Genomic DNA, 10,512 nt, shown 5'->3' on the forward strand with positions numbered 1-10,512 from the left:
AGGCCATGTTCGCATTGCATTTTTTTGTAAAGAAAAATTTTTATATTTGTCGTAAATATATTTCTTAATCTATTTTTATATCACATACATCAAATTATTATAATATTTTTTAAAAAAAAATTTCTAAAAATAGCAACCCTAACGAGACCTAAGCTCCCCTAGTTGTCGATCTAAACTTCTCTTGTCAAGAAAGTCTACCCGACTTAATATATGCATGTCCGCGAGGATAATGTTGAAGCTTTACGCCCCCAAAACACAAAAAAAATAAAAAATAAAAAAATGTTGAAGCTTCAAGTTTGTGAAGCTGATTTCCTCGGTCCCTACTAAAGAATGCTTTGATCAACTCTTGTATGACCAATTCTTTGTTTTTCCTTTTTTCACGAGCAACCACTGCTTGACATTTAAGGCAAGTCAATGGCAGGGACGGAACTAAGTTTTAGAAATTTCAGTTTTCCTCACGTAAAAAAAATAAAAATGTTCAAATTTTCTTTTGCAGTAAAAGCTCGTACAAGCAAATATTAGTTGAAATAAATGGGCAAAAAAAAAAATAACGATCTTTGGTGTTGTGGACCTTGATCTTTTTTCCCCGTTCCAATAACAGCAAGCTCTCCAGTACCAACATAGCATATGAGGCGATCCAGCGGTTGAGCAGTTCTATTGACTAAGGTGAAAAATGTGGATTTAATAACATCGTTAAAAATTGAAAATGATCGGATAGCGAAGTTGAATTGAGAATTTTGTCTTGATATTTAATTCGTACGTACGTAAAAACAAGAACCACGACTAGAGCTGGCAATTTGTCCCAAGTCCCAATGGGCTACCCATGCCCAAAGGAACTTTGGGCGGGATGGGTATTATAATTTGGTATTGGGTTTAAGTTGGGACACATCCCAACTATACCCATTAATGAATGGGAAAGGGTGGGAAATACTTGGGTACCCATTGGGCTCAAATAACAAGGGCTCTGTTTGGTTTAGCTATTTTTGGGGGATATTTTTGAAATATTTTATTATAGCAGTGTATATGAAAAATTTTTACTATAAAATTTTTTTGAAATATTTGATATACTAATATGGATGGGATGTTTTTTGAGTTATTGTATGTTACTGTAACATTGTATTTGAAAAACTTATTTTTTGAAAAAATAGCCAATCCAAACGGAGTCTTAGATTCAAAAATTATCTTTAACAATTTTTATAGTCATACTAGAGAATATAATCTAGTAGTTTTCCTAGTCATTATCCACAAGAATTTTAAACATTTCAGTCAATTTAGACCTGTCATCTTTGGACAATGATGAGAATAAATATTCAATATCTTAAGTACCTTGGCCATCTTGATATATGTTGGAATATGACTGTATATCTATTTTTTCCTTTATTTGCTAATCCAATTTTTGATGGGAATCCTGAGTATAAAGCACTTGCATGTTTATTTAATAAAATTAAAAAAATTTAATAAATCAAAAATATTAAAATTATATAAAAAATAAAAATGAATTAAAGGGAAAAAAATATGTAGAAAATAGATTTGGGTATTGGGCGGGATCAATCTAAACCCATCCCAAAGTGATCCCGCCCAACTTAGTCCCAAAACACATATGGGTAAGATTGGGCCCATACCCATATGACTTGGTTCCATCACAAACCCAAGCAAATCCCGCCCATCCCGCCCATTTTGCCACCTCTAACCACGACTGAAAAAACGAGGTCGATTTGATCCAACTGCATTTGCATGCCTTTTTCTTCCTCTTCTTCAAGGAGTAGGCGACGTAGTGTAAACCCGTGCACAAGATTTCTCAAAAGAGCTAAGCATTAATTCATCCCAAGCTGAAGTGGACTTGTCAATTCTCAAGAAATTTAGCATTTGGATTGCAATTTTTTAAAGAGAAATTGCTGCGTGTTTTTCATTAACACATTATTCAATCACCTTTTTATGTCACATATATTAAATCACTACAGTAAAAGATGATCCAATCAAGACTCGGAATTTTTTTTTATTATGCCAAAAAAAAAAAACTTAAAAGTGGATGACTGACTATGCCTAAAAGATTGTACTACTAAGAATGTTGCAATTTTAATTCCGGAGTGTTACACGCACTTGATGCATATTATACACATTTCAATGCATTAGTTTATCATACGTCGAAGTTACCTAAAAAGTCAATATCCTGCACACACTAAAAAAACAACAAGGTACAGCGGGGGGAGCTGCTATAATGCTGCATTTGAATGCCATAAAGTAAGAGATCAAATTTTAATATTTGTTTCCCTCTATACGCATTTCAACTTTTTTAAAAAGTTTTTTTTTTAAACAAATCTTTTGGTGTTTTGTGCAGTTTCTTGATTTAGGTAGGAGAACTCAAATCGTACAAATTTTAAATTTCGGGTCAGCTGTAAATCCTGGTCTCCATTTAATTAAAGTAATAATGAATTAAAATCGTTGAGGGGGATATCTCAACCTATATGTTGACTTCGAAGTCTTTGAGAGCTGCCATTGTGAGCAGGTCTGCACCAGTGGCCAAGTCGTTATACAAGGAAGATGGTTCGGGGGAGGGATGCAATCTGTAGAGTATCATTCTTTGTAGGGTAAAAAATCTCAGCGGCTATTAAATTACTGGTCAGATTATGTTTTGACCATCAAATTATTTTTCGTCAGTAATTGACCACTAAATAACTTAATCAGTAAACTCAATCTGTAAAATTAACTTGACGAAAAATAACTTAATCTGTAAACTCAATCTGATTAAGTTGTTTAGTGACCAATTACTGACGAAAAATAGTTTGATGGCCAAAATATGATCTGACCAATAGTTCAGTGGCCACTTAGTTTTTTTGCCCTTCCTTGTATGGATAAATTCATAATTGTATGCAATTATTTTTTCTTGTGCAATACGTAATGACTAAAGCCACGTACATTCACCGGAACGAATTAAACTTAAAAGAGGAGAAGAGGAATTTTACAGTTTTTCAGGGGAAGGAAATTACAGAAAGGCCGAAGTTTCAGTCGTCGAGGAGGCGAAGCTGAAGCCCCAAGCGTTTGCATTGGGTTAATACGTAAAGGGAGTAGCCATTGGAGGGAGAAGGAAGGAACCTGTGGTTTTGGTTGCCCCTCAGGACGTAGTCCAGTTGACTCCTAGGGGTAACTCTGACTCTCCAAGCACTATGAGTCTCATCGTCTGGTGAGATCACAATCATATCCTTGAGATTAACTGCCTTGTGAAGCAGAAGATCCATTAACAGCACTTCATTCTCTTTGCTCGTAAAACCCGCAATTTCAATGCTTTTCAGATACATTAACCGAGGACCATTGCATTTCACGTCTGCGTAACCCATCCACAAATGAGGCTCGTGCCAATATTCTTGAAAAAATGGACTTGGGATTGGACTGCAATCCCTGTCAATCTGCGTTTCATTTTCACAGGCAAGAAATATTAGTTTACTGCCTACATTGGAAGAACCATCATCGCTGACATTCTGTCAAAACCACGCATGCAAAAAGTACCGACAGAAACGAACGAGGCAGAAGACAGTCTAGTATAGGAAGTTCAAGATTGATCTTAACTTACCTTGACAAAAAGTCTCTCCAAGCTGGGCGTCATGTTCAAGAAGCAAGCCAAGGAATCCCGCTTCCTTGCGTCCATTACAGAGTCGATCCACACCAACTCCTTCAACTTGCTGAACTTGAATTCCAGTCGTCCGAAAATAACCCCCGCAGTGCACAACCACTTTAAAAATGAAAGGAGATATTGTTTTAGAGGTCGAATTCATTAAAAATCCCGAATTTATTAAAGGGGAGAACAGCCCCCCAAAAAAAAAAAGAAAATTTACTACCTCAAGAAGCCACCCGCTAATAGTTAGCGTTTCTACATCCCTGATAGAGGATAGAAGATTCAAAACATCCTCGCAATGAAAATCGCTGAAATTCAACCCGTCCTTGAAGTTCAATATAGCATCATTTAGATGTGGTGTGCCGTTGAGCTGGACAATATTTGGAAGAATTCCCCCGTAGGAGAAGGCTTCGAGTCTGGGAGCAGAAACTTTGATGCTATTAATGTTAGAGCAGTCCATTATTGTCAAGCTCTTAAGGCAATCGTTTGTGCTGATGTCAATTTTCCGCAATCCCCTGCACTTCTCAAGCCTCAAGCTTTCCAGAATCTGACAACCTGAGAACAAATCAGCTGCCAGATTTCCGGAGACGTGGGTGACAGATCTAAGCTGTAGACTCTTGATATAAGAAAATCTTGGACAAATCACACGACCTGTTTCAAGAATTAGATTGAACTCAGTACTATTCCACTTTTCTCGTCCTCCGGAGCAATCAAAATGGAGCTCTCCCTGAGCCCCTTTCGTGACGATAGCAAATGATTCGTCTTCAAATCTAGGATACTCCGCTCTTTGCTTGGTGTGATCGACAGAGTGAAGACACAGTTTTAGCTTCTCGGGATAATCATAGCACATGGAAAATGCACCGATGATTTGGCTTATCTTCTCCCGAGCAGACCGATCATGGGCAGAGCCCAGCTCCAATTTTACTTGGGATGGTGTCCACAAGCTTCTCCATGCATTCGAAAGGATGGCAGTTCGGATTGCTTCTTTTAAGGGGATCATTGAAACAATGAGCAGCAGAACATCGTGCGGCAAGCCGCTGATGAGATCAAGTCTTTGCTCCATCTCAAATCCAAACCTCTGCTCTATCTTTGAAACCAAACAAAGACGGGGAGGGTATGAATTGGAGAATAGATATCAAAGGAGTGAAGAGGAATGGTTCGTTGGCTGATATCCCTTGCTGTAAGTTGTATGGCTGTGGAGAAGCTGATTACCTGTTTGTCATTAATGGAGATTTATTGCTGGCAGATACAGTTTGCTCAACCTAAGCTGTAGACCATCCCTGAAAGACTGGTGTAAACTTAAAGGAAAGGAGGAGGTTGAGAAGGAATTAATAGGAGAATTTAAATCCACTAACATGTGAAAGTGGTGAATTGAAAAATACATAAAAATGTGACTTTTATCAAATTCGTGAAAATTTTGACTGAAATTATGCAACGATTTAAAACTCTGGTTTGATCAAGTAAAATTAAGCAAGTAGGTTAAGCCACGAGAGTCATGCTTATCAGGTGGAGAAGTAGATTTGAGATGAACGAAAACATATTATATTATTTCAGCATGATGCAAATCTAGATCACCTCTCAATTATAATCCCTCTCTTTCCTCCTAACACTTTGACTTAAAATTACTTTTGCTAGTCTTAAAAAAAAAAAATTTACTTTTGCTATTCGTGTAACTTGTCGTGATTAAAGTGGAGACTGCAATGTTATCCATTTTCCACTTGTCCAAGAAATAGACAAAGACCGTGAAGCTATCTCAGCCCAAATAGCACCAAATGTTTCGAGTATTTGGAATTGAGGCAATATATAATTCGAAACAAAAAATCCCCATTTGGATTGTATTTTTCGTTATTTTTCATGGAAAAATTACTGTAGCAATTTGATGTATGTAAGAGAAAAAGGTAATAGGGAAATGTGATCACGAAAAATGACATAATTTTTCGACGGAAAACGACAATCCAAACAAGGCCTAAGGACTCGAAATGTCTGTGTAGGCCTCGACGCCTCGTATGCGTAAGAATTATACCCAATTCCGGCTCATTTCCACAAACCACCCACCGTCCAGATTTCAATGCATCATCTACTTCCTAAACTGTCCATATCAGTTATCAAAGGAAAAACAAATTTTGTAGCATTCCAAAAGGCCAATTACTTGCATATATTGGAGCCAGACTGATACCAAGTTTCGTTCTTACCACAACAATTTTCCGTGTCGGTGTCAACCACGGAACCACTGACCTTTGGCTACAAAGTTAAGTGGCCACCAAAAAGATATTAAGGCTGTAGATCGGGGGTTCGAATCTATTTATAGTAAAAAAAAAATTCAAAGGTAATGTCGGAACACCCGTTTGATCTAATTAGATCTCTATATTTGCTAACTTTTTACACGGTTTTTTTAGACCCACTACTTGTAAAATAAAATATGTTAAGTTATAGAAATACTATTGTTATAGCAAATATGTATATATATATATCAACAACGGAGCGGGCGAGTTTACTAGAGGAGTTGTCATTAATTAGTGCTATTAAATGAAACGAGTAGTTCAAAAGTTCAAATGGGCTCAACTCAATAATGCTTGAACTAGACTCATTAATTTTAGTAAACAAGTCAAGTTCGAACGAGAAATATACTTAATTAATTAATAAGTCGACCAACCTTGAATCATTTATTATGCGAGTAGTTTGTTTGGAATCGATAAGTAAGGACATATATGCTATTTCATAAAACTTGTGTGATTGAATTGTGATATTTATATGAATATCATCAAATTTGATAATAAAATTTATTTGAGATTTGGAATTCAAGCTTGAACTCGTGTGAGATCGACTCGCATGTGATAAATGAATCGAATTCAAGTTCAAACTCGAATCACAAGTCTCATTCACCAAACAGATATTGAGCACATTTCAAGGCACGTCCATTTTTTTTTTTTTTTTTTGTCGAAACAAGGCACGTCCATTTAGTCTAGTGAGTTCGAACGTGGCTCGACAGAGGTATGAGATGAATTCTAGAATCGAATATGATTAACAGTACTATCATTGATAATAAAAAAAATAAATGATGAGGGTCCATCCGTGTCAAAATAATTGAACGTAGCGCTGGCGCCGAACGCATTTGTAGCTAGTTAACGATTGGAAATGCAGTCACCAACATTGAGAGTAAATTATGCTATGCCCCTTCAAAGTTCAAACTTGGGTTGTATTGGCCTCAAACGACGACGGTTGGCGGGGTTACTATTTTTCTTGTCCTGGTCGAAATTGGATCCACTTAAATTTTTTATTACCAAAAAAAAAAAACAGTTTCTTATTATCTTTTGTTTTACTTGTTTCATCACTAACTCTCCCACGTACGCATTGCCAATCTTTTTGTTTCTGTTCTACCTCAAAGTTAATATTCTAACCAACGCCACTGTTTCACCCAGCTCCATCCAAAACTATACATCTAATCGCACACAAAAATTTCTGAAGTAATCTAACGCCACTACATGCCCAAAGCTTAATTAAAGAAACCACCATATTCCTAATTTTAAATAACTGAATCCTATTACTCTTACTTTTATCTTCCTCTTTTTCCCTTCTTTTCCAATTCAATTCTCTAATTTTTTTTTCAGATTGAATAATTTGATAAAATATTTGAAATTCACCCAAATCGTTTTAGTTCTTTGGATTATTTAAAAAGTATTTAAATTGTAATTTGCTAATTATTTAAATACATTTTAAAGACTAGAATAATTAGTAATTTACAATTTAAATGTCTTCTAAATAATCTAAACAATTAGAAGAATTTGAAAAAATTTCAAATCTTTCATAAAATCCCTCAATCTAACTTAGGCATGTAAATTGATTATAATCAAGTCGAACGCTATAGTGTTTAAATATATTTGATTATTTTAACGAATTTAAATTTTTGTTCAAATTTAATTTATTTATTTATCAAATTGAGTTTTAATATTATCGAACATAAAATGCTATTCAAATTTGATTTGACTGATCAGTAAATCAAATTTGAACAATTCTTATCAAATTCAATTCCATTCGATTATCAAATAGGTTGGCTCATTTCTCTCCTAATATAACCCAAAATTAATATACACATGGGGTGCGCCTATCCCACAGCCACTAGTGAATATAAAATGGGGAATCTGAGGCACCTCATAATCATTGGGTGGCGATTATGGCGAGGGAAGGATTCTTTTCCAAAGTGGATCACTTGGGTATACGTGACCTGTAAAGCTGGGGAATGTAAGTACAAACTGTAGTTCTGCAAGGCATTCGATTGCTTTCCCAATGCCAACCCATGAAACCAGCAACATGTAATAGATGGTTCATTTGTTTGCCCAACTACAAATTCTCCAAGACCAGAAATGCAGCCCAAATTTCAACTCAAGCTCCCCTGATTAAAACCCAAAAGGTTCATGTACATGCTTCACCACTAGGAGGCTCGGCTATTGAACTCACACGCGCCCATTCTCGTTGTGAGCCTATTGCATCGCTGGACGCACCTAAACTGTTTGACGAATTGTCCCACTGCGACGTTGTGTCTGCGACTTCCCGCCTTTGTCGTTTGGCCAAACAGAACCACCATAAGGAAGCTGTATGTTACTTCTCAAGAATGCTTGAACTGGATATTAAGCCGAATGAGTTCACATTCGGCACTGTGATTCACTCATCTATTGTTCTGAACGACCTCCTTCTAGGCAAGCAGCTTCATGCTTGTGCGACGAAAATAGGTCTCAGTTCGAACGTGTTTGTTAGTAGCACGATTCTTGATCTTTACGTAAAATTAAGTCGTATCGAGGAAGCCCAAAAGGCTTTTAAGGAAACTGATAAGCCTAATGTGGTTTCGTACACAACATTGATTTCTGGCTACCTTAAAGAAGAGAGGTTTGATGAAGCCGTGATGCTTTTCCAGAAAATTCCCGAGAAAAATGTCCTGTCTTGGAATGCTATGATTAGTGGGTGTAGCCAAACAGGGAATAATGAAGAGGCTGTGAATCTTTTCGTGCGAATGTTGAGAGAAGGGCTTTTGCCTAGTGAGTCTAGCTTTCCCTGTGCTATTATGGCAGCTGCGAATATAGCTGCACTTGGAATGGGAAGGAGCTTCCATGCTTGTGCCTTAAAGTTCTTAGGCAGCAAGCTTGGCGTATTTGTTGGCAATTCTCTGGTTAGCTTTTACGCCAAATGTGGGAGCATGGGGGAAAGTCGCTTGGCCTTCGATAAACTTCCTAGAAAGAGTGTTGTTTCTTGGAACGCCGTGATATGTGGCTATGCACAAAATGGAAAAGGGAAGGAGGCAATAGATGTTTACCAGAGAATGAAATCCAGTGGTGTCCGGCCAAATAGCGTTACTCTCCTTGGTTTGCTGTTGGCGTGTAATCACGTTGGCCTAGTTGAGGAAGGCTACTCGTATTTCAATCAGGCTAGACTTCAAGAACCTAGCATGCTACAGGCAGAGCACTATGCTTGTGTGGTGGATCTAATGTCACGTGCAGGGCGGTTTCAGGAAGCAATTAAGTTTATCGCTGATTTGCCTTTTGACCCTGGCATTGGATTCTGGAAGGCTATACTGGGAGGATGCCGGATTCACTCAAATATGGAACTAGGAGAATTTGCGGCAAGTAAGATACTGGCATTAGATCCTGGGGATGTATCATCCTTCCTGATGCTTTCCAATGCACATTCTGCTGCCGGAAGATGGCAGTGTGTGTCCAGAATAAGGCATGAGATGAATGAGAAAGGGTTGAATAGGGTTCCCGGTTGCAGTTGGATTGAAATAAAAAGCAAAGTTCATGTGTTTGTTACTGGGGAATATTGGGGGCATGCCCAACGAGATGAGATACATGACGTCTTGACGTTAACAATCACGGAAATTCAAGATATCGATTTGGTTATGTAATTTCGAGCACGGTGAAAAGTTTCTAAGAAACTTGAAGAATGCATGAGAACAAATACAGCAGAGAATTAACAAAAGAAACAGAGATTCCTTATGTGCAGTTACAGGGAGAAAATGGAGTTGAAGCTACGCAGTGACTTTACGGTCTTAGTCCCGAACGAAGCATTTGGTAACATGAGTATTAAATATAACAAAATCGGGCATCCATTTCAGTTTGGACATGATTTTGACAGAGAAAGTCATGCCCAAGTTCCAATTCTCATGTTTAGTCACTCCTATCTCTGGATTTGTTAACACGAATTGATGAGACTTGTAAAACTGGGAATTCGATTGAAAAAATAAAGTGAATGCTATACTAAGATAACAAAATGCTTCTTCTATCCAGGATATTATTTGTTTGGATGGCTCCTATTTGTGTGTATGTGTGTGTATATATATATATATAAACTTATATTGCAAACATTTTTTTCAACATTTTTTTTTATTTCACAGACGTCATATCGCAAAAAGTGCGACAGTAATTATTTCAAATAATTTCCTATCCAAACACAAAGATTTTTCTAACAAATGCAAGGGACTAATTTGACACTTCAACTATTTGCAAATGCTCTAAGAATTGGTAAGTGTGATGGGCAGCAAAGGTTAGTCTGAGTTATGAAAGATGCTTATCCTTCAAGTAGATATATTAGACTGTTTCATCCTTTCCATTCAGAACATAATATATTATTCCCCTACTTTAAAATCTAAAAATGGTGATAAATGAATTTGATTGTTGACCTCTATGACACTGCACCAATGAAGGAAAATATGAAATAGTAGATAAATTTAGCATGCATTTATCAGTTATCCTCAAACAAAAGGGGGAAGAAAAGACTAAATTCGGTGTTTCTTCATTCAATGCTCCCAATTACAACCCCAAAAGAAAAAGTTCCCCAAGAAGGAAAATGGAACTGGTTAGCGTAATTGAGTGATTTCCTGGTTGGATTGCTATTTTTAGGAGTTTTTTGTAAAA

The 10,512-nt window shown here is 36.9% G+C and overlaps 2 protein-coding genes across 2 annotated transcripts; one reads left to right on the forward strand and one right to left on the reverse strand.

Moving 5' to 3' along the window:
- Positions 1 to 2,899: 2,899 nt before the first annotated feature.
- LOC113694962 (F-box protein At2g39490-like) lies at positions 2,900 to 5,167 on the reverse strand. The gene is made up of 3 exons (XM_027213901.2): positions 3,834 to 5,167; positions 3,569 to 3,727; positions 2,900 to 3,404 (listed from the first exon to the last, which is right to left on the reverse strand). Exons 1-3 carry the CDS (start codon positions 4,671 to 4,673, stop codon positions 3,003 to 3,005), a joined length of 1,401 nt encoding a protein of 466 aa, XP_027069702.1. The 5' UTR covers positions 4,674 to 5,167; the 3' UTR covers positions 2,900 to 3,002.
- A 2,555-nt stretch (positions 5,168 to 7,722) lies between these two features.
- Positions 7,723 to 9,880, forward strand: LOC113695470 (pentatricopeptide repeat-containing protein At5g42450, mitochondrial-like). Its single transcript, XM_027214588.2, has one exon. It carries the CDS (start codon positions 7,905 to 7,907, stop codon positions 9,501 to 9,503), a length of 1,599 nt encoding a protein of 532 aa, XP_027070389.1. The 5' UTR covers positions 7,723 to 7,904; the 3' UTR covers positions 9,504 to 9,880.
- The last annotated feature ends 632 nt before the right edge of the window (positions 9,881 to 10,512 follow it).

This window comes from Coffea arabica, chromosome 6e (genome assembly GCF_036785885.1).
Source record: "Coffea arabica cultivar ET-39 chromosome 6e, Coffea Arabica ET-39 HiFi, whole genome shotgun sequence".
In the NCBI taxonomy this organism is placed as follows: Eukaryota; Viridiplantae; Streptophyta; class Magnoliopsida; order Gentianales; family Rubiaceae; genus Coffea; species Coffea arabica.